Below are 24852 nucleotides of genomic sequence, written 5' to 3'. Positions count from 1 at the left end.
GCAGTTTGAGCCTCAGCACAGCTTTTACAAAGGTCAGTCATCTCAACAGCTCTGCTTCAATAACAACCACAGGATGTCCTATTGCTCATGCAGACTCTGTAAAAACTACTGCCATGAGAAGAAAAAAACCTGACTGCTGAATAATGGAAATAATTAAAAACACTGAACAACATCAGAAACACTATCATACTTGACCTCACGGAAACTATATCATTGCAGATGTCCTTCTACATGAAAGATTATTTTTTATATAAAGTATTATTAGAGCAAATATTACACAAATACACACTGTTAAGATGTACACATTTTTATGGCTATATGTAATACTTTCTTCGTACTGATTATCAAAAACTATCCTACTAGTACTGTATAGTACTCTAATCAGTACTGAAAGCTGGCATTAAATGTCTGGCTAGTCGTCATATTAATTTCTAATTCTTTGATGAGACATTTCCTGATTTAAATCTTTTTTTTCAGTTTTAGACTATTTTATTAGGGCAGAGTTCTCGAATGACGGCTTGTGTTTTGATAATTTAATATTTGGCAACTTTGGCTTCATTTTTTTTTTATAAAAAAAGGGTACCAAAACTCGGCCCTAGCATTTATAATTTTCAAATAACACTTAGCCCTACGTATACTACACAAAAATGTATTCAATTCAAAATATGGATAAAGCCAGATGTGCTGCACATAGTCCTAATTATTTAGTAATAAGGAACACAGACAAGAGTCAAAGTGTGTCCAGCAATAGTGATCTGTAAAAGACATTGAACCCCGTCCTGCTCACAAAAATCTGACTCCGGTTCTCAGTCGCTCTCAATATACAGAAGGAGCTATTGTAAAAATGTAACTAAAATCATGCGAAGCACCCATTTACTATTTTTCCTAAGAAACCGTATGTGGTGTAGATGCCACCGTAGCTAAATGCCATTGTGTACGTTTCTGCTGCAAATCCTTATACTATAGACAATCAATGCATAGATGGACATGTGTGTTGTATTGTATTCAGTCACTAAAGGTGTAGGCTTGAACACTTCTGTCAAATCATTTAATCCATGGCACTAAATGCCTTTTTCTCCATGGACACCCATAGGGGCTGCTGGGAGGATTACCAATCACACATCCCAGTTTGTTTGCTCTGATGGTCTTGTATCTCTTTAATTAACAAATGAAATACAATGTCTTATAGTACAGTATAAAGAAACTATGGATGTTGAACACTATGCAAAAACAGTACATGGCACCTATCGATTTCATGCACCAACTCTATTTCAGTTGTGGGTGTTGTGTGTGTGTGTGAGCAGAGCAGCGCAGGTCTGCCGAGATTATGGTATGACTTTCAATATAATAGTAGATAGTAAGTTGAAAAGGTGCATGTATAAGGTTTATAGTGTAGTCCTTCAAGCTGCAACCTCAGGTGCTGAAAAATGTGTGGCTCCCGTCACAGGAGGCAAGACTGTAGGCTTAATTTGGCCCGCCTCAGCTTCCTCCATGCTCCAACTCTTGTCCATATTTAGATTTAGATAGAGTTAGGCGATGTTCGTACAGTCTATGGTAAGGACTGAGATCAAATCAGTGTATTTAGACACATTTTGGTGGAAAGAAAATGACTGTTTGGAGCATACAGGGGGACAGTATATATAGTTTAAGACGTTTCTATGGAAGTTTTGTGAAAACTGGGTCCCATTGGAATCAATTGCAACCAAAATAAATTCAAGATGATCAGATTTGATTCATAATTCACACCAGCATTGGGATTAAAAATGTTTTTTGTCTTTCCAAGTCTGAACTTAATTCTAAAAAAACAGCAGCCTGTCATTATAGCTGATGTTTATATGATACTTTCTACTATTTCTAGAATGTACCTTTTGTCTCATCTATCTCTGCAGAAGAGAAAGCTCACATATTCAGCCAGTCAAAGACAGCACTAGCAGCATGAACTGTAACTATGATGCAATGTTTAAATAAATAAAAATACACGCCTTTGCTTTGAATCGATTTTAACTGGCAAACTCAAATTGATGTTGTTGGCTTAATGCAGGTGTCAGTCCTCTCTTTTATATAAGCAGTGTGTTTGCATATTTTGAACCAACTGAAGGGGAAAAAAATACATATCTTATGAGTACAAAGAAAACAATGTTATCTGTCAGACAACAGGAAAGCAAAGCATAAAACAATCAATTAGGGGCAAAGTGCAGTCTGGGCTGCTCATATTCTATAGCTATATTTTTTACTATGTTCTTAGTCGGGGTGAACCCCACAGACAGTAAATTAAGGGAAAGAGTGCAGACAAATCCATGCAAATATTAAGATAAGGTTACCGGTACATGAACATGAACTTTAAAATGATGCTACAAAGCCAAATATTCCACTGAACCAAAAAAAGAAACTGATTGCAGTTAATACGGCCACCTTGGTGAGAATAAAGTTCTGATGTAGGCATTCTGTACCCTGGGAAACCCCGCTGCTCATGGCCATCAAAATAGCTCATTTCTTGGCTATTCTGAAACCGAGCAGCCAAACTAAGATAGAGAACTTCTGGATTCCTCTGGGCGGGCGACTCCCTTCAAGTGAAACTGATGAGAAATTAATCTTGCCAGGTTCTGCTTTATCTTGAGCTCCCTGCAAAGCGTCATTAAATCTGCTGTAAAACCTCTACCTCGATTTAGTTCAGAGCTGAGAAGCTACTGGAGCTGGCCTCTGCTATGCATTACATTTACATTAATCCACACATACATACATATACATACATTAACATATTCACAGCTGTGTATGCATTTTGCTGAGAGAGCAGTTTACAATCAATGGAGAATCAATGGAGACCTCTGAAACTAAGAAAGTGTCAACATGACAAACAACAGGTTAGTTTAGAGGGGTTAAAGGCCACAGCATCTTGACAAATAAATGTAATGGGCCTTTAAAATGACAGGTCCCAGCAGTAAGGGTGGTGAGGAGAGAATTAATGTGGGTGGAAACTAGCAGCAAGTGGGCTTTTCGTTCATGGAGAGGGATTAGACGCCTCTCACTAGAAACGGAGGTTGGATTCAATCCAGCCCTCTCTCCTTGCTGCTTTTCTCTCTTTCACCTCTCGTTTTTCTCCTCTCTTATCACTTTGTCTTTGATCTTTGTCTATCCTTTCTTTATCCTTCCTCGCTCTCGTATCTCTCCATCCTCCACTGCTTCTTTTATTCCTTATGATTACAGCAGTGACAAGTTCATTCATTCATTTTTCAGACATTAGGAGTTTTGGTCGTACAAACATTTCTCGCAAGGCAGGACAAACCGTCTTCAGTTGAGTTAAACCTCTTGATTTTTATGTTTCTTTGGTGATTTCAGAGCAAAATCTGCTATTCATTCATTTTTTCACTCACACCGATTATCACACACATACACTCTGTGCTTCAGTAGCAGCCTTCTCTTTCCTTTCTCACTCTGGGTTGCTCCACTGGTAGTTCTGGGTTTGCAGCAGTGTCTCCTATCAGTTTGGTTAATGTAAATTTAATTTGCATTGATGAACATGTTTCATAGAAAACATACTGCAGCTAGGATTACGCTTCGGTTGCTTCTGGCAACTAGCCCTTAGTAGAATTTCGGGTAAGGTTAGGTCTTGATTAAATATTGAAGATTTAAAGCTGACCTGAAGCCCAAAGCCAAAGCATGTATATATACACACACATCCACACACACACACACACACACACACACACACACTCACTCACTCACTCACTCACTCACTCACTCACTCACTCACTCACTCACTCACTCATTCATTCACTCACTAGGTGAAAACAGTAACACAAGTTCCAGATTCTCCAAGGTAAGGATTTGCTGCTGTTCTTTGACGTTTTCATGTTTTTAGACGAAACAAGCAATATGAAGAAGTCAACTTGGGCTCTGGAAAGACTTTTTTTCTGACATTTAGATGGTAAAATAATCTGCAGTTGTAGTCATAATATATACAGTATTTACTTCAGGAAGAGACAGGGTTCAGGCTCAGGGGGTATTTTAAAATGACACCAGAATACTTGTTCCACTGTTTATAAATGCTGGGATATATTTCCAAAAAGTGTCAAACAGTAATTTGCTATTGATCTGTCTCTCTGTGCTTCAATTCTCCTCTTTTGGAGCTGATACCTTCTACCAAAACCTCTGCTTTTCAGCGAGGTCAGCACAAATCTGAGGCAGCATTTTTCAGATTTTGACATATTACTGCAATGTTTAGGCCTGAGGGCTTACTGTGCTGTTGGATAGATCTTGTTTTCCATCAGAAAAAGTTTGTACCTTGTGGGGACAAAAGGAATGTACATCTTCACTACAAGGTCAGGGGCTTCTTTGAAACACATGCAAAGGGCCACTACAAGAAAAGGTGATAGCTGGGCTCACCTCATCCTGAAACACACAATAGTGACTGACATCAGCCATCCTGGGGTGGAGAAACCATCATATAGAAGCTGGAAAACTACAATGGCAGGTTGACCTATATAGTTAATTTGCTTTTCCCAAACTTGTTGGGAAATTCTGGCAGGAAAAATGCAACACAACCTTCAGCTGTTTGCATATAACAACTATCAAACTGCCCTGCACCTGAGCTGCACCTCCTCTAGCTCTTTAACAACCAGTACAAGCCTGTGGTTGTACCAGGCAGGTCAAGTGTGCAACTATCCAAGTGTGAGGAAGCCTGACTGAGAAATAAAACGCGCTTTCAGTCAAATAATCCTGCATTAATAAATGTTTAAATAAAGGCAATTAGACACGACTGCTTAAAAAGATAAGCTCCCCTCTTCCTAAACAGCCATAATACTAGGTGAAGTATAAGCCTGGAGCGTCCTCCTATTAATACAAATCTTGTGCTTTGAATAATAGGCAGGGATCATAAGTCGGTTTTGTGTTGAATTAAAACAATTAGTGTCAACTACTGTTTGTCTGTAGGATATGTTCTTCCTTCAGAAAAAAGAAACTGCATTGCAGAGGGAGAAGCCCTTGTGTCTTTTGCATCTTATTTTTGGAAACTGATTGCCTCTGAGAAGACTTGCGGTCTCTGTCATCATTATAAGATGAGTCACAGCCAGCACTGCTCCAGGTGTCTGAAAGACAACAGAGGCGTAGAGTATTTGATACGAGATAGATTTCTTTGGGTTGTTTTTCCATGAATTCCATTTTTTAAGTGGATTTAATGTAATTGAATTGTTATTGAAACACTATTTGCAAAAATAAAAGTGTTGTAAAATCAGACACTATCCTTTATGAATTATTATTCTGTGTTTCTCCTACAGTTGTATTTGGACTGTGGCCTGACCACTAAGGAATTATTGATTTCATTCATTCATCTTTTATTATCGCACTGCTTGCTCTTGAGGGAATTACTGTAATTGTTGGAATTGTTGGGGCTTTGTAAATTATAGAGTGTGGTCTAGACTTACTCTATCTATCTAACTCTTGTTATGATTTGATACTATAAATAAAATTGAATTGAATTGAATTGAATTATAAATAAATGTATAATTATTAAGAAATAAAGTTGACATAATGTCCCTTAATCATGTATAGTTCAAGTATTGCATTTCTGAATGTTGTGGTGTTATTTCTGGGTTGTAAAAAAACGTTTCATAGTTTTGTATCTTTCGACGACCACACATCATTCGCTTTAGTTGTCAAACTTTGCAATACAGAAAGATCAGACGCTGCCTCTGGACCCCCCAAGAAGCATAGGTGGACAGGATTTGACCCAGCTTGGCTGACCGAGAAAAAGTACAGTTCCTGGCTGGCTATTATTTAATTAAAATGTGATACATACAAATACATTCTGGGATAAAAGAAGACACTCTGGTTGGTTTACATTTCTTTAAACCAATCACAATCGTCTCGGGGGGCGCTAAGCTTCGGCTGCAGCGACGGTGCCTCTGGAAGGAACTTATTTTGGTGGAACATTTGCAACCCATAAAAGAAAATGCCACACACCTGTACAGTATTAAATGAAGATAACGGTTCACACAATACAGGAATGTGAGTTATTTAAATTAGCTGAATACACGGTTAAATGTAATTTGCTCTTACCAGTGTATCACCGTGTGTACTCTGTCCATAGCAATTTCCACCAATCAGTCCCAAAACTTCCCAGTTAGAGAGTAAATGCGGAAAACATATTCTTTGTAAATCTTTAAAATCATTCTCTGAAAGAACCAAGCAGGCCTGCCTTGTTGCAGGATCCAAATTTTCTTCAGAACCTACCATTTTCAGAGTGTAGCTTGCTACCTCGAAGGTTTTTTGTTTCCCGTAGTGAAGGGATTTTAAGAACGGCAACACACAGAGAGCATAAGGCGAGAGGCAAATCCTGACATTTATCCTAGAAATGTACTTCCGTTGATCCAGACTAATTGTCAGGAAACTCCTAATTGCTCTTCTTACAACAGTCCAAACACAATCGCTTTCTACAAATCTAAACTTATGATGCTACTGCCATTCTTACTTGTAAAGGCAATGCTACTGGGTGCTCTTTGGGGCTTGTTGTAGGTATGCAGATTTGTACCATTACCTTTTTTTTAATGAACAAGATTTTTTTTTATGCACCTTTCCACCCAGAAAAAAAGTTTCCTAAAGTAGAGTTTCACTGAGTTCTTCTGAGATCCAGAAGAAACCAGACTATCAACAACATGACCCTAACATGATGTCAGGCTAGGAATAAATAAAATAAGAGCTCCTTATCCTGTCAGACTTGCCCCTGTGTAAACCCAGTGGGAAGAGATGAAGGGACACTGCACTGTCTCTGGATTTCCTGACACCGTCTTGTCAAAGATGACAACTTGCTGCTTCAGCTCAACAGTAATACTTTCTCACATTAACTACTGTATATTCTGCACTTTTCCGCTATTGGCTGAGGTAGGTTTCCATACCAAGAAAATTACCATTAATTGGGTTGTAAAGTCAGAACCTTTGTGTCCACCACAAACAACTTCATAAGAAAAATAACACTTACTAAGGTAGCTGACATTTACCAGAGCAAAGTGTTTTCTTTTCCATTTTCAAGATACCACAATCCGCAAGACCAAATGATTTTTGTGATACCCTAGTGGTTAGATTTCTTATGCACTGTGTGAGTAGATGTAATATATGCTAAAATGTATACAATGCAGTTACGCACAGCAACAGCAGCAACAGATCTCTTTATGTTATGTTTGTTTTCTCTGTGTTGTTACAGATCTTATTGTCAAACTGGCTAAAGACAAGTTTGGAGCCATTCAGACTGAATACCAAAAGGTAACTGTGCGTGTGTGTGTGTGTGTGTGTGTGTGTGTGTGTGTGTGTGTGTGTGTGTGTGTGTGTGTGTGTGTGTGTGTGTGTGTGTGTGTGTGTGTGTGTGTGTTAAAATTATTGTTTTGGTGTGCCCGTTTCTTTGACTTATTGCATTATGGTTTCTGATTGGATGCAGCAATTTATGATATAAGTTACTGAAGAAATATACCTCTGAGGTAGTTACATTACATTACATTACATGTCATTTAGCTGGCGCTTTTATCCAAAGTGACTTCCAATTAAGTGCTTTCAACCCTGAAGATGCAAACTCAGTACAAATAGTAAGTTCAAGTACATTAGCTTTAAATAAGCAAAACTACAAAGAGCTTCAAGAAATATATATATATATATATATATATATATACAGTACAGGCCAAAAGTTTGGACACACCTCATTCAATGTGTTTCTTTATTTTCATGACTATTTACATTGTAGATTCTCACTGAAGGCATCACAACTATGAGTGAACACATATGGAATTATGTACTTAACAAAAACGTGTAAAATAACTGAAAACATGTCTTATATTTTAGATTCTTCAAAGTAGCCACCCTTTGCTTTTTTGATAACTCTGCAAACCCTTGGTGTTCTCTCAATGAGCTTCATGAGGTAGTCACCTGAAATGGTTTTCACTTCACAGGTGTGCTTTGTCAGGGTTAATTAGTGGAATTTTTTCCATTATTAATAAAAAAGCAAAGGGTGGCTACTTTGAAGAATCTAAAATATAAGACATGTTTTCAGTTATTTCACACTTTTTTGTTAAGTACATAATTCCATATGTGTTCATTCATAGTTTTGATGCCTTCAGTGAGAATCTACAATGTAAATAGTCATGAAAATAAAAAGGAAACGCATTGAATGAGAAGGTGTGTCCAAACTTTTGGCCTGTACTTTATATATATATATATATATATATATATATATATATATATATATATATATATATATATACATAATAGCTTTTACAAGCCAAGGCAAAGCCATCTTTTTTCTGGTGCCCTTGAAAGAAAATGGTAACTGCTTCTGGCACAACCTATGAATTTAGAGAGAGATACATCATTTTAGTTTTTTTGAGGAACAACTTTGATAACCAAAGACATTTTTTTTAACTCTTTGACAGTCCCTGACATCTAAAAGTTCACTCTGTACCTTCCTCTCAATTATGGGAGAATGTGTTGCATGTCTGTGTGCAGCGTTACAATATGCACCTATGTGGATATGCATGCCAGTTTTGAATCCTTTGATTTCTCTTTTATGTTGTTCTATTTCATCCATGTTTTTTGTTTTGTGGCTTTGCTCTTTCTTTGACGCTGCATTGCCTTTGTCTTTTGCATGCCCTCTTCATCTGATCTGCTCTGATCTGGCCTTCCTCAGCCAGAGAACATAGTGCTGACCCTTCAGGTAAAGTCTGCACACTGGACTTAGTGCGACCCATCCCCTGTCTTCTCATGCTCCACTGTCCCGAGTCATCAGGGTTGCACAATTCCACCTAGAATTATAAACTTTGTGTTAAACTTTATTTGACATATCACTACATCTTTGGTTTATTTCAACATCTTTATCATTTGACTATTCATAATTAATTGTGCAGCCCTTCGACTCTCACCCAGCCTCCTATCCATCTCCAAGTTAGCTTTGCCAAAACTGTAGCTCCTGTCTCATTTAAGCCCTCACGGAGAAGCAACAATGCTGAGTGGATAACAAAGTAAACATTCTGGTGCTCTAGAATGTGTCATGGTCCTGACTCTTACGTTAAGCTTATTGTAAAATAGTACCCTTTGGCTGCTGAGGACTTGTGTCCCTGTTTGGGCATGTAAAAACAAACCAGCACATTCCCCTCACAGCCATATCAAACCAAAGCAAAATATACCAATATGGGTTTGGCAAGTTATACTTAAAAGTCTTTTCTACTCAACTGGTGTTCATATGAACTAAATACCGTCTGGATTACATCATGGATGCAAGAGCCATTGAATAAATGTATACCAGTTAAGAAACATAAATGTTTAGACAGAATAGCTTTTTCTGCTGGTTTGCCGTCTAATTTGCTTCTCAGTAGTATTTGCTCTGATATTGACCCAAACCACAGCAAAGATGACACACACACACACACACACACACACACAGACTTGATCTTTTGCGTGCTGATGTTGGCAGGACTCATTTTACTACTATAAATCTTCACACACTGACCTGGACCAGCGACACAGTGTGCAGCGCTGCCACGGCTTAATCAAGCGTTGTAAAAACGTGTTCTCCAAAGAACTTCAAACACATCACTCAAGAAATAAACTAAACAAATCCATGTATATCCCATTGCACCCCTAAGTAATAAGGAGATAATCAGTTTTCTGGTCCCTCCTGAAATGTGTGATTTATAATAACAATACCTGACACTCTCAACCAACCATTGTTTACAAATTGCAGAATTTGCTTTGCTTCAATGAGGACTAATCAATTTCTCTTATGAACTCAAAGGTCCTCCATCTACACTGTTATTGTAATTTTGTAGTGGAGCTTTAGCTTTAGTGGAGTCATACATCTAAATAAATTAGATGTATGACTGTGGCTGGTTTATCAATCAGACAGCAATTCAAAGTCAAAACTGGCACCAAACTTTTCTTTCAGAGGACAAAAAAGGATGGACTCCCAGTATAATGTTAATTAATGTCAATATTAGTGCTGTACCGAATTCTTTTTTTTTTTTACATTCACAGCTTCTATTGAGGTTTTCGAACAAAGCTTTGAATGTCTGTCATCATATTTTATGATTTTATCACCCTAAAGGGGTTATTTAAATGTAATTCATGGTGACAGGTGCATGCCTCCCTTTTTGTGCGGCAAGCGGGAGAGCAAATAAGTTTTTGACCGCAGTGAAAATGTTAAAAAAAAGGCTAAGCGCCAACTAATAAGGATTGAAGCAGAATATTTCATAAGATAAAAACATGTTGTGAATTTAAAAAAATCTTACTTCTTTTTTTAATACATTTTGACTTGTGAACCTTACAATGCTCTGGAGTTATGGGAAATGTTTAAATCACACATGTCAGAATCAATCCTATGTAGCCACAACTGGAATCTAATTCTACAAATAGTATAATACTTATAATATTAGTGTAGCCTAATTTTTAAACAACGGTTTAAACAGAATGAATAGACCTGCAAAAATAAAAAGCTGTGCAGCATTCAAATTTTGATTTAGAAGCTTCAAACTATTCGGTACAGCCCAATGTCAATATAGCCCAAAAGTGAAATGTTATCCAATGCCATCATACTAGCTCTTATACTTTGATTGTTCTGTAAAATAAACCACCACATCTTATCAAATCAATTCATGTCAAAGCAAAAGTGTTTTTCTGTTTGTGGAATTTGCATTGACCTTGACTATCCCCTTTATGTCACCACCCAATAAATGCAAAGCAAAACAATCACGCCTTAATAGACCATTTCAACCAAAAGTACAGCGGATCATTTTCCTGATTGTACAAGGTTAATCAGTGAAATGTCCTGGTGTAATCTTGGCTTGAATAAAAGCCTTCCACACAGTGGATTTAAATAGTTTGTTGCAGTCTTCACTTTTGCTACCTAAATCATAAAAGCTATCACCGAGAATATAATGTTTCTCTTGTGGTTCCAGAACGGTATCCAATTCAATTTACTATCAAGCAACAGGATCTGAGCCACAATAATGAATCAAAACAGGAAGCGCAATAAAAGAACCCTGACGTTAATTTATTCACAGCGGCTTCTATAACTCAGGCATTTAGCTTACAGTCAGTGAGCAGTTTAGGGTAACAGCATCTCACTTGAGGACACTTCAGCGGGCCTTGTGGCTGCTGCTTTGATTTAAATCTGATTTCATGTTACAGAATTGCCTGTCTTTACCACTCAGACATGATGCCACCTCATCATCCAGTTTGTTCTCATTGGACGGTCACCTTCTTCTTTTTGGCATTCGCCAAGACAAAGCTATAGTCCAAAAATAGTCAGAGCTGCAGGCCCTTGAAGAGTGCTTGTGGAAAAAAAACCCATTTTGACCTTTTTTTCACCCAATAACAAGCAGAGCCCAGAAGCAGAATGACAATGAAAGCTTCATATTTGCAAAATGTCCTCAACAACTGGGTCGACATTGGTGTTTTAGATGACAGACCACACACACTCTCACACATGCCAAGTGTCTCTCTTTTTTTTTCTTTGCCTAGAAAACTCTCTCCGGTTCCCTCTTTTTCTCTCATCCACTGACCCTGAAATCATCCATGTTTTTATTCCTTAAGGTTAGAAAGGGTGTGGCCAGGAGCCTCCCACAGCCAAACACAAGCTTTTGGAGGTTGGATTATGCTCCCCGCCTGAGACTTCTAAGGTTGCACAGAGATTTCCGAATGACCCAAGAGGAATACTCCTCTCTGACGAGTTCAGAAGCCACTTCACTTCACCCTGCATGTTAAAAAGCAAAAAGCCGCAGGTCCCTGGAGAAGGCAGGGTCATTGACTTATGAAGACGATTAAGATTAGTGTGAATAAGCCAGGAGAGCAGTTTGCCCATTCAAGAGCGGTGATAGCAGCCCTGCTTTGATCCTTTCTTAACGAGAAGCTATTGAACATCATTGTGACAAGTTACATGCGGTGTGGGAATTGCCAATCCCCTATTCAATTTTGCCAATTTCTAAAGCCCGTGCTGAGTGTGGTGTAGATAGGGGCAGATTAAGTAGGAGCAATGTGGTACATGACAAGAGAAGGGAAGGGAAGCTCTACTGAGAACCTGCCAACAGCAGCAATTTAACTCTCTCAATATATCAGGGGGAATTTGTAAGAAATCATGTGGAGTCACCTTGAATATTTCTAATATTCAATCAAAGTCAAGGATTATTGAGGCTTTGTGATGAGGGATGTGCAGATTTTACAGCTGACTATTCAGAGACAAAGCACCATCCGAACTCATACAGTACACACAGTCTAAATACAGAGTTTTCATAATTATACGACAGTCAGCATTCTTACGCTCACTCCTGTGTTAACAGGCTCAGCGCATGTATCTTAATCTTACTGGTCCTCGCCACAATTAATTAATTAATTACTAGCGCTCTAACTGTTTAACCTAAACAACTAGCCTCCAATCTTAACAATCTAACAGATACTGTATATCTGCATTTCACAAGTCCACATTCAAAGACTTTTCATTCACAACTTTCCATTTTCTAGTTTGTCCAGTAAGGTTTTGATGTTTTTTCAAAGGTCCAAATGTATACCACATGAAGATCTTCAATTTTTAGGCATGAAGCTGGAGTTTTTCAACCAACAATATGTCACTAAAATCCTATCTTGAACCAAGTGACAGAAATCTGGCAAGAATAATTAATAATAAAAAATAAATTAATAATTTTGTTACACAGTTTCCAAATATCCCCAACTAATAAACTGGAACTGGTTAAGTGATGCATTTTTTCTCAGAAACTAACACTTTCCCCAATAAAATTACAAATTTTGTTGATTTGATTTGTTGCCTTGTTTCAAGAAAAAAAATCTAGATTTAAGTACTTCAAAGTACTTCAGTACTACTTCAGTTCACTCACTGCCTTGTAGTATGATCCTATTGAAGCAGGTTTCCCATCAGAAATGCTGTCTTTCCCCATCATTAGTGGGAAAAAGTGCACCACAGGGCTACATGGATGGCTCTGACTCCTTTGAGTATTTCCCATCATCCTTCATGTGTTGCTCTCCTCTCAGTGCATATTGCGGTTCATTGAAAATTTATGTTAAAAACAACCTTTAGCTTACTGCTCTCTCACCAAGTCTCAACCAGCTTTCAGTGGCGTACGTGAGAAATGTATTAAGAAAGAGAGTCTTGGCATTTATGTTGTGTAATTATGTGGTTAAGGAGTCGATCATTGAACTGACTTATAGTATTTAAGAATTAGAAAGAAAGGACTCTCCAGCAGTGAGTAGTGTTACACAATGCGTTTATTGTTTATCCACAAATCCCTTTTGGACAAAGAGTAGAGAGAGAATTTCCTGCAGTGGGATCCTACCAGATATTTTTAGATTTGTTGCTCATTTTATCCTCTGCCTTGTGTGTGTCCTTCCTTTTTCTCCTTTACTGCGTTATTAATCCCTCCTTTCTTCTCTCCCTCACTACCCAACTCATCTGCTCACCTCTCCCAATCCAATTCTGTTTTCCCTCAACAACCCCCATCCCATTTCCCCCCCTCGTTGTTTCATCTCCCTTTTTGTCTCTCCACCTCTGATCCACCTTTTCTCTCTTAATATCATTTCCATGTCCACCTCCTTTCTCCATTATGTTTCCTAAATAAATTGTCCCTCATTCTTCATCTCGTTCCTCCGCCGCTGACCCCAGGCCATCTACTACGAGATAGGCTTCCTAGTATGTGCGGCAGTCGGCCTGCTGTTCGCCGTCTTGGTGCCGATAGCCGGCCTCTTCTTCTGCATGTGCCGCTGCTGTGACAACTGCGGTGGCGAGATGCACCAACGCCAGAGGAAGAACGCAGACTGCCGGCGTGGCCTGCTGGGAACACTACTCTTTGCCACCTCACTGGTCATCACGTGAGTAGTATGACACATGCATACACACACGACAAACATAATGATATTAGCTTGCAAGCAGACATGTATTTTCTGGTGCAAACAGTGTGGGCAGACTTGTTTATGCATGCACACTGGAATGCAAGATACACCTCTGTCTTTCTGTGTTTTATAGTGTTGTACTCACACATTCAGGCAAAAATGCACTGTACACACATGCACCTCTGGTCATCTGGTGAGTCTGTTACACACACAAACACACACGGTCATCAGCTTTCTCCATCCCCCATGCTGTTTGCTATATATAGTAAATTCCTACTGTGAATACTGTATGTGGCAGCACCCTTCATACTTGTGTTCAGCACTGGTCATTATAAGCTGCAGGGGATTCACAATGAAAGCTTGCATGTTGTGGGACATTCAGTCATGTCAACACACAGCAAAGATACTAATAAATCAAAGACAAACAAATCCACAACATACCTTGGAATTTGATCACAATTATTTTAAATGTTTAGGTTGGTATCATATGCTTTATATGGTTGTCACCTCTACACCTTACTTTTTTTTTGGCCTGGTGTGGTTTTCCTTCTACAGTGGATGCTCAGATAATAGACCTTCTATACATATTTTATATATGCAAACAGGCAGCTGCCAGCCTGCCAGCCAGGTCATGACTCCAGATACATTTATCCTACAGTTGGTTAGGGTACATTTTCAAAATATTGCAGAGTCAACATCTTGGCAAATGAGAAATAGTAGCAAAGAGAGTGAAGAAAGTAGATTTCCTAGACCGGAAATGTTTCTACCTGGACCCTGTCTTTTCTATTATTTCCAGTTATATCAATCATTCCAAAACAAAGTCATCAGCTGCTGCCACTACAGACTTAGCAGCTTAAAAGACTTTTAAACATCAAAACAGGCAGGTGCCTTTAGGCCAGTTAAAATCATTCAAGGATATTAGCACAATGTAGCTTTATATCTGTAGGAGAATGTCATGAATTTGAACTTTCACTGCAAATTACTTAAAATGGTCTCCAAATCTTGACTTTTTTTGTACATTGAAAGGCAGCAACAGAGCATCTTCAGAGCAGCCAAAAAGAGCCAGTTTGCAATCCACCTGTATATTTTTTGTCATAAATTATGGATATCGTCCACTGCAGCTCAACCTTGAAACAAAGTGGTAATTTTAGGCTAAAAGTACCATTACATTTAGAAGATACCCAATTGGTTTCTCTAACTCAGACTGCCGAGGCCTCATATTAACTTCAGATAAACTTTGTAATACATGTTTGCACAAAACAAGGACTGCATTTTGTCCCACGTCACTTACATTGAAGCACATTAGGAAGGGATTTCTTAATAGCCAGTATGAATTGGAGGAATGGTAACAGTAAATGTAAGTGTTCATTTGGGCACATGCCTATTGTTTTAAGAGAGAGCTGAAAATGATGAACCTATCCCTGTCCTTTAAGACTTTTCTGTTTTTATTGACATGTATTATTTATAATGCTTTTGGGATGTAGCGTTGTCTTAATATTGGAGTGTCAAAACCCAGGCAACTAAGATTCCAGCACAAATTGCACATAGTAATTGAAAATTATAAAGGAGTGGACTGAAAATGTTTGGGAGTAAAGCTTTAAGTTTACTTTGTGATTATTCTATATAGGCCTATTACATCATCTTGCTGTCCTGCATTTCATTGAAACTCATTTCTCAGAAAATGGACCACAGGAAACTCATCCACTCTCCACTCTGTTTTATAGTCTCAGCGGTAGAAGGAGCAGGAGCCGCTGGGGATGTAGCCACAGTACAAAAGGCTTGGGAGAGCTGTGTTTGCCTCTTGTGTTAGGACTGAAGGGATCCAGGGGTGTATTTAGTTTGATGTTCTTTGACTTTTTGTCTTCCTTGGAACGAAGCCCGGCTATTAGAAATTCCAAGGCAATATCCTAGAAGCCCAGAGTCTAAGAGCATCCTCAGAGCTCTTATTACATCTCCACAGCTACCAGGCAGAGACGCTGCAGAGACTCTAATGAAGAAATTACAGGCAGGAGAGGGATGAGTACCAAGCCCAGGCCCAGACTGCATTTTACTGCCACTAGAAAGCTGACAGCGAGGCACGGAGGAGTGCAGGGGTGATGTTTATTTTCCAAGAAGTGTTAAAATCAGATTAAGATGGGTAAAAGACACCCAGATAAGAGGGACGACAATAAAATGGCTTAGAATGAGATAGAAGAGAGAATATGCCAAAAACAAAACAATTTTTAAACAATAAACCACCTATGTCACTCAGCATGGTAATGTATGACTTACTTGTTTTTCATTATTCTTGTAACATATCTTTAATGGTAGGCCGTAACTGTTGTGATGTTTCTGCTCTGCACTTCCCAGACAGGACATTGTTTTTTTTCCTTGGACTTCCTGTTGATTAGGTTTTGGCTTCTATATGTGGCACACTTTTTGGTTTTCTGCTCATGCTAACTTGTCAGTTCTTGTATGTCTTCGAAACATATTGAAATGTAAAACACATAGCAATGCTTTTTTATAGACCTACTATACACTTAGCCTCATGAGACCGTCCTGATCTCGCGAGCTCCAGTTTTCCACTCGCAGATCAGTCTGGCATCTTGAGGCAGAGAAAATTTGGAGCCGTTAGCCAAACGACCGGGCCAATCAGTGTTGGTTTTGAGGTGGGTTAGGTGATGATAGACAGATGGTTTATCCAATCAGCTAACCAGTATGTGACAACGGTAGCCGCTCGCTAATGCTTTTTTTCTCTTGGATCCTTCTTTTGGAATATGGTCCGTGAACCTGAAATGGTTCCTTTTATTCCTAAATTCTCGTTACACAAACGGCAAATATCCTTTACCGACATGTTTGCATGCTGAGCTAACGAGCTATGCTTTGCCTGCAGCAGCAGGGGCGGGCTTGTGGTTGTATTTTCATACGCTTCATGGATCTGATTGGTTGATTTGGCCCGTCTATCACCAACATAGGTGATAGACAGATGGTTCATCCAATCAGCTAACCAGTATTTCCGCCCCTTCCCAAAAGTTTTCCAACGGAAAGTTCCCAGATGGATATGCCGAGCAAATGCGAAGCAATCCATCTGGCGGAGTCAGGTTACTATACACTGGCTGTTAGATCTAAAATATATAAGTTGTTATGAAGGATTTTGCACAGAATTAATGCAAGTAATAATGACTCCCTCCTGGCATTATAATGCTACAACTTGTTTTACCTTAATAACCAGTTCAGACCAAAGATTTGCGACAAGACGAGATGAAACTTGCAACTACTCCGCAATGCGCCGGTCTGCAATGTCCCTTTTTATCTAATTTTCCAAATACATGACCACAACTGATGGCTGGTTTTAACCCCAACAGTGGTACTTAAGAAAGAGATAAATCCCCTATTTACAATTATATTGGTGTTCACAACCAGCAAGTGAAACAGCAGAGTATAGCAGCATTGCATTGATTATCTAAAAGGTTAAAAAAGTGGGTTTGTGGTCTGACATTGAGGCAGATTTTTACTTTTGTGAATCTTGTAGTATTGGAGAACAATACCGTGTCGCTTGGATCGGGACAGAACGAAAAGACAAGCATCAGGAGTGGACGAGAGTTGGGAGAATTAATATTTGTTATCTGACAGTATAATATATCATAGCGAATCAGCTCTTTCACATATCGGAGTTAGATCAGAAATACACTTTGCAGTTGAGGGAGGTCCATTGCAGAGGCATTATCAATGCAATAGTTTTATAATTATAATATTTTACATGGGGTTTATGTGACAGAACCAGAGATCAGTATAAAATCTCACTCTTACATCACCCTTTACTCTGAAGGCGGCAGGGTCAAATCCCGGAGGATGCTATAGTTGTAAACCTGAATGAGTAATGTTCACAGGGTTAGAGTAGTGCCGTAGGGATTTGATTCACATGGATGCCAGTCATGTTGAAAATGCACACACTCCTGCTCAAATGCTCTGGCTGCAAATGTGCTGTCTTAGTAACACAGATGGGTTCGCTGTCAGTGTGTGGGATCAGATATACCGAACATACAGGAAAAGTGAAGTTCAGGACAGAGTTCATTCTGTATGTTGTGTACTAGAGGCAGAAAATTGGGCGCAGCTTTGTCAGAATAAATCTGGAACGAAGATTTTGTAGATTCAATCATTTACTAAACACAAATAATTTCATCAGAACCAGATTAAGGCAATACTATGATTAGTGCAGCTGTTTTGTTAACACATTCATTGGGTTAAATCAGGGAAATGAAAGTTGAAATCTAAATAAACATAAACTGATTAACAGGCCTATATTAATTGTAAATCCTCAAATTACTGTGTCATGTTATTACATTAGACTGATTTCTTTCAGAGCTATAAATCTTGGCACATGCCAGAAATCGGTGATCAAGAGAAAGACAAGTGTTTCTACATGTTAGCAGTAGTAGAAAATCAAAGTGAAGTGTTCATCACAAATTAGCTCCCACCCCAAAAACAGCCATTTAGAAAGATGTTCTGAGTGAGATGAATTAAAACTGATGTAATGGTATTAGTAACGATGCAGCAATAATGAATGAACGTCTGCAGCGCTGTTACAGTTATGTTTGGTCTGATGAAGCCAGCATTACTGAATCTAAATGACCTAACTTGCCCAAACATTGTATGTGTTTATTCTTAGTTTTTTTATGCTATTAATGAACATCAGCATCCATATGAATACATTTAGCATACCCTTTAGTAGCTTGAAGGTTAACAAGATCCTCTTATTCCACACTGTCTCACAAAATATATCTTCTGTATCGTCTTGTTTTAGTTTTTCATTAAAGCTGTATGATATTCACATTATATGTGGTGAAATATTCAAACGCAAGACCTCATGTGTATTATGGCTGTAGTGTTCCATCAAATGAAAATATTCTACATGTCTCGTGCATCATTTACACACATTTATATACTGTACATTTGATTAAAAATTTGGCTTGACGTATAGTGTCTTTGGAAACGTTGGGATCTCAACTACTTTAAAATAACCACTGATTTAAATTTGTATTCAAAAATGTCCACAGTTTAGGTTTCAACAATGCTTGTCTGTCTGCACAGTATACGTTTATAACAGGTTAGCTTAATCTGGAAAGGTTAGCAAGAGAAACGAAAGTAGTCTATCCAGAATAACTGTGCACAGCCTTGGAAGATGATCTATTTAACTTCTGTATGAACAAAAAAAAGTGATAATGGTGATCATCATGGTAGTGTTGATGAACAACAGCTTCTCAAAACTTCTCAGTGGTTACAGACTCACTGCCAGCCCATGTGTGTTTATTACCAATGTATCATGTCTTAGCTGATGCATAAATACATGTACTGTGTAATAAAATGGCCTGCCAGCTATCAAAAGGCAGAACATTATTAGAACAACAGCAGGAGCTTTTTAAGTCTCCATTAATCAGCTCTGATTCCACATGCATGGATTCATAATGATAAAATGACAGATAGAAGCTCCTTCTCTCTGTTTCCCTCTCTGTTACCCAGCATGCATTTCAGCAGTCTATTTCAGTCGCTGGGTGTCCAACACTATTAACACAAAGGTCCCAACATTATGGGCTTAGTAATTCATGCTAATCATATGGGGTCTAATTATGATAATGTATGTAGCAGCATTCAGCACTCTGCACTTTAAATCTGAGTCAGTAAGTTTAGATACTGAGATATTTTCTATCTGCGATATCTAAAAGGGGACGCCCTAACTGGTGTAAGATGCATACTGTACACAACATCCCTGGCTCGATTCTGGCCAGTTTCTCACTCCTAAAATCCACCTTCATTCTTCACAACTTCCCTAACTATGCAATGCAGACAGAAGTGCCAAGAAATACGCTTAAAACAGTGCAAGCAACAACAAAAAAAACTACCATGTTAGAGGTAATGCACATGCTGAATGTTGAAGTGACCAGTGTCCCTGCCCTACTGAGTGACCAAAACAGCAACACAGTCAGCGTTTGCCATTGAGGAAAACATTGCTTTAATGCCGAAGAGCTGTTTCACAATCGACTTTATAACCAAACTCAGGATGCAAAATGTAAAACACAAGTTTAAAGCAAAAGAGAAGCAACATGATGCAATACTTTCTAAGGGGCTGTGTAGCATATTCTGAATTAAACAAGATTTCTACACACTGCCTTTGAAGCCATAGTGATTTTGATCAGGCTAACAAATTCTGCCTTGAAATAGGACCAGGTGTCTATATGCCTTCAGGGTGTCTTCAGTATAATGCTATTTCCCCCTTTAAATTACATATTAATAAATATACATGTCGGTAAACTCGAATTACCAATCCCATTTTAATGTCCATAGACCAGTGACTGTCTGTTACATCATATGGATACTTTTTGATTTAGATGGCTCTTACCTTTGCCAAGACATGTTTTGTAATATCCTGTATTGCAGCTTCACCTTTTTTGAGAGGATTGTTCACATTATATATGTTTGGGGTCCTCCTGGTTTAGTTCAGTTCTGCCTTGGGCCAGTTATCATACCAACAAACTCTTTGGAAGCCAAGACTTTTGTTGTTCACTGTGTTTGAGTTTAGTTTATACACTGTTTGGGCTTTCAGGGAAAAAAGGCTCACAGTAGCTCCACTCTTATTTATGTGACAAGAGATATTAGCACAAAATTCTGCTGAATTATTAATAAGTGACCCAATTAATGAGTAGAAACCAATGTTTTATCACTGGTCCACTTGTTATTAAACTGAAGGGATAGCACCAGGAGCTCAGCAGCCACAGCCTACAGACAAACACTTGTATACAACTAAAGAAAAATAAATTTAGACATGTCATCTATCTGTGCCCCCACTCCTTCACGTGTAAAGTTAAAAACTCGAAAGACCATTGAAATCGCTGCCATCATTGTACTTCTTTATCTTTCTGTAATATAGTTCAAATAGCCCTTGAAAACTTAAAATAACTGATACTTCATTCAACTGTGTTTTTGATTGCAGCTCTAAGGTAGGGCTGGGCAATATATCAATAGTATATCAATATTGATATATGCGGCTAGATATCGTATATTTATAATTTAGGATATTGTAATATCCTGATATGACATAAGTGTTGTCTTTTCCTGATTTTAAAGGCTGAATTACAGTAAACTCACCAGACTGCTTTAGCTGTTCTATTATTTGCCTTTAACCACTAAGTCAAAATCATTCAGAAAATATTTTGTGACGCACCAATTGTCAACGCTACAATATCGCCACAATATCAATATCGAGGTAGTTGGTTAAAAATATTGTGATAATTGTTAATCACAAAAAAGATATTGTGATATTTGATTTTCTTCATATTGCCCTGCTCTACTCTGAGGTAGTAGCCAGTAATTGTAGTAAAAACAACCCACAGTCACCTACTAACTGCTGACACAAATACATCAACACAATCTCTCTCTTACTCCGAGATAAAAACAAGTGCACAATTAGTCACTGGGAGACAGACACACACACACACACACACACACACACACACACACACACCTTCGCGTTTATGGTTAGGGTTAAGGTTAGGGTTAGGTGCCTTGAAGGCAGCGGTCGCAGCGCTGCCTGGAAGGAGCAGTTGGGGGCAAAAAACACCATCGAGCCAGCTTTGCCTCCTGTAACACAAACATCACTCAGTTAACAGCCTCCCTAGGGAGTCATCACATGCAGGATTTTTTTTTTTAGGCAATTCATTAATAGTGAGATGAACATCGCTCTGTCATAACGGAAGCCACAATGACTATGAAGATGTTGCTGACTAAATGTCAACCTACTGGGATGTCCTCAGGTAGAATTCATTTCCAGTGCCAGAGCCAAGTTTTGGAGCAGTTACAGTAAAAGCAACAACATGTAAAACAAAACTTTACTCAAGTGGGCAGCAGTGGCAAAAGTGACAGGATTTAGCCAATACATTTGAAAGGTTGTATGTACAGTATATCTACAGAAGTTACGAAAAGATACAGGATGTAGGTGTAAATGATTTAGAACATCAATAGAAGAATAATATGTGTCTTAAGCTTTGAGTCTTAGGTTTGAAACCCTTTCAAACCCATTGTTGTTCTCCGAGTTCCTGAATAATTAGTATTTTGGAGATGAGGTTGTTGAATTTCCTTTAATGAACTAACTGTTCACTCACTTTCTGTCCCTGTCCACAAATCATTACGTCCTCTTACACACATGGTGGCTGCCCAGATACCACACAATGGCAGCTTTACAAAAAACACTGCCAAGCTAATTAACTGGAGAGGTCGTTGTCAGAAATTCGTGTGCATCCCAATAATTTATTACATCTCCTGGAGAAACCTTTTCTGGTTTATAGCTGAAATCCATTTTATTTTTTACTAATTACATTTTTTCCTCCTCCTGTGGCCTTTTATGGTCTGTGGGTTCTTGTACTATGCATCCTACAACTCAATACACAAAATAGTCTAACAGGAATTCTACATAGTGAAACTAATTGATGTGCACAGCTTGGTCAGGCTTTCTTTCAAATTTATTGGAGACATTTGTGTTACAATAGTGATGATATGGCACATTGTTGCACAGGAAAGAGAAAAGATATGAAAAGGCAAAGCTGATGTCATTTACAGCTGCTCTTTATCTCAGGGACGATTTATCAGGGATTTATAATTCAGAAATAGCCGCATATCTAATGAAGATAGAGATGTCTTTCGTTGTGTCACTATGTTTTAACTTTGTGGTCAGCAGGGTCAAAATTAAGCCACAACACAACTCTCTTAAATCACTATCGGCCCAATATCAGATATCAGCATAGGATCGGTGCATTCCTATTACTGTATTAATGAAACCGAAAAATCTTGTGAATGAAAACAAAAAATGATCTTTTATGAAGAAAACAAATAATGTTAAGACTAAAAAATAATCTTTAAACTAATAAAATAAGCGTTGGTTTTCATTATCATATCATTCTTTATGATAGAAACATCAATTTACCGCTACAATGCAAAGTACAATGAAATTAAAAACAGGCAGCATTAGGTCAAAAGCACAGCATGCAGTCACAACTACAGATAATTTGATCCAGCCAAACTGTAATGGATAAATGTACACACACTTGCACACAGAGGAGTGACCTTTAAAAACCAGGAATTGAGTAAATGCATGTTGGACTTTTCAGCCCTTTTGTTGTAATTTACATTGCATCTCAGATGTCAGCCTGCTCCCTCATAAAACTGCACGTTATGGGGTTTAGATTACCTTGTTATTCCCTACAAACCACACTGCAGTTCATATGAAAGCAGACATGATTTTGTGTGACAAGACTTTGAATGACATTGTTCACATGTGCCCAAATGAACTGATCTGTTTTACCATGTATGCATATGGTTCTGTACAAGTCTGCATATTTACTACATTACATTGTCTGTGTAGATTCTTCTAAATGGACTGTGCCAACTCCACTTTGATCAAGTACACGCCATTTCCCTCACATTGACTGGTATATACGGCATTCTGTGAAATTTAAACTTGAAGGAATTTCATAATTCATTTTCTTTACATTTGAGTCATTGTTTCGTTGTCTTTGTGCATACACAAAGTTTTATGCATCTGGTCCCTGGGCAGTGTTTGCTTTATACTGAGCCAACTTACACTTAAAAACTTGACTTAAAAAAAAGACAACACTATTAAAACCAATTGACGTGATTCAATGAGTCTCTAACTTGGCAGTACTCCAGGTTTACATGAAAACAGACATTGAGTACTGTGAGTCCTTGTGGCTGGAGGGTTAGAGCTAAATAATTAAATGCAAATCATAGCTGATTCAATACAAAGCATAAGTTGGATTAGTCGAGGCTTTATAGAGTGCAAGAAGTTGTTATTAAGTTACTGTTTACAGAGTAAATGACCTACTCTTTGAATGTCTTTAACACTCATTCTGGGACACCACTTGTTTTGGACAGCTGACATTTATTTTTAAATCACACCGTTAATATTTGCTTGAAAGGTTAATTATTTTTATAACCTTAATCTATCTAGGGATAGTTTACTGAGCAGAACAAATCTGTCACCTTGTTTTTTATATCGTAGTCATGGAAAGAGTTGTCTGCCTCTCTCTTTCACAAATTACAGAACAGCCGGTAATGTTGAATTCAGTGATTTGTTTACAAACACAGATTACACTTATATTTGTTTGAGCCTGGGGATGTATTTGAATGATGGTCTCTAAAATCCTAAACCTGTCCTCTGCTGTAATTCATACTTTACGTTTATGCGTTTATACAATAGGCAAGTGCCTTGCTCAGGTGCTCAGACTGTTGCTTTAACCAATACCATTGTTGAGGATTCAAAAATAATATATAGTATAGTATAAAAAAATTGATAAGGTATTTCTATTTACATCGGTACAACTAGTGTAATGTCTAACTATGCTTCCAGTTGTTAAATGAAGTGTTACGCTGCTTTCTCTGACTGGATGTTTTAAAGTTTAATCATAAAATGCTATGTACTATAGAGGACATGTTTTTCTCTTTTGGCCCTTTTGGAGGTTTTAAAATACTACTGTATTTTAGTGACCTTCTGTGGCTGTTTGTTCAACTCTGAGCCCTACAGGCTGTTTGGCTCAGAGTTTAGTATTCATATCTTTCCTGAACTGTTTACAGTGGAATTAATGGTGTGTTGTCTTACATCAAACTAGTGTAGCCAGTTTTTAGTTCGAACAGACAGCAACTCACACAGTGTGCTTATGAGGAGGGAAAAAACAGAGCAAAATAGCACTGTCTCACTCTGTTGTCATGCCTAGAGCAAAGACCCGGGAGTCAGAAGTATTCAGTGTCTGGTTAAATTCTTTATAGGACACATGGCTGCGCTGGGAAGCCGGGTTCTGACTGTGACCTGGCAAGCTCTGAGAAGACAAATAAAACAGTGCATAAAAAGGATGCTAAAAAAAGGGATATAACAATGGCTAGTTGAGGGGAAAATCAGTTAAATGGAATACAAACAGGCTAACCAGAGGCTTTACTAAA

General features: G+C 38.2%; 1 protein-coding gene across 9 annotated transcripts in view; it reads left to right on the top strand.

The window, feature by feature from the left end:
* prom1a (prominin 1a) overlaps window positions 1–24852 on the top strand; it is an 85166-nt gene that overhangs the window by 27678 nt on the left and 32636 nt on the right. For all 9 annotated transcript variants that reach the window (XM_028588904.1, XM_028588903.1, XM_028588912.1 and 6 more), the window contains exons 2-3: window positions 7196–7254; window positions 13643–13848. In XM_028588904.1, the coding sequence (XP_028444705.1) occupies window positions 7196–7254; window positions 13643–13848 (265 nt within the window). The remainder of the gene's footprint in view (window positions 1–7195; window positions 7255–13642; window positions 13849–24852) is intronic.

The sequence above is a fragment of the Perca flavescens genome, chromosome 10 (genome assembly GCF_004354835.1).
Source record: "Perca flavescens isolate YP-PL-M2 chromosome 10, PFLA_1.0, whole genome shotgun sequence".
Taxonomy (NCBI): domain Eukaryota; kingdom Metazoa; phylum Chordata; class Actinopteri; order Perciformes; family Percidae; genus Perca; species Perca flavescens.
Note: the sequence above shows the minus strand (reverse complement) of the source record. Positions and strands in the feature narration are given on the sequence as shown.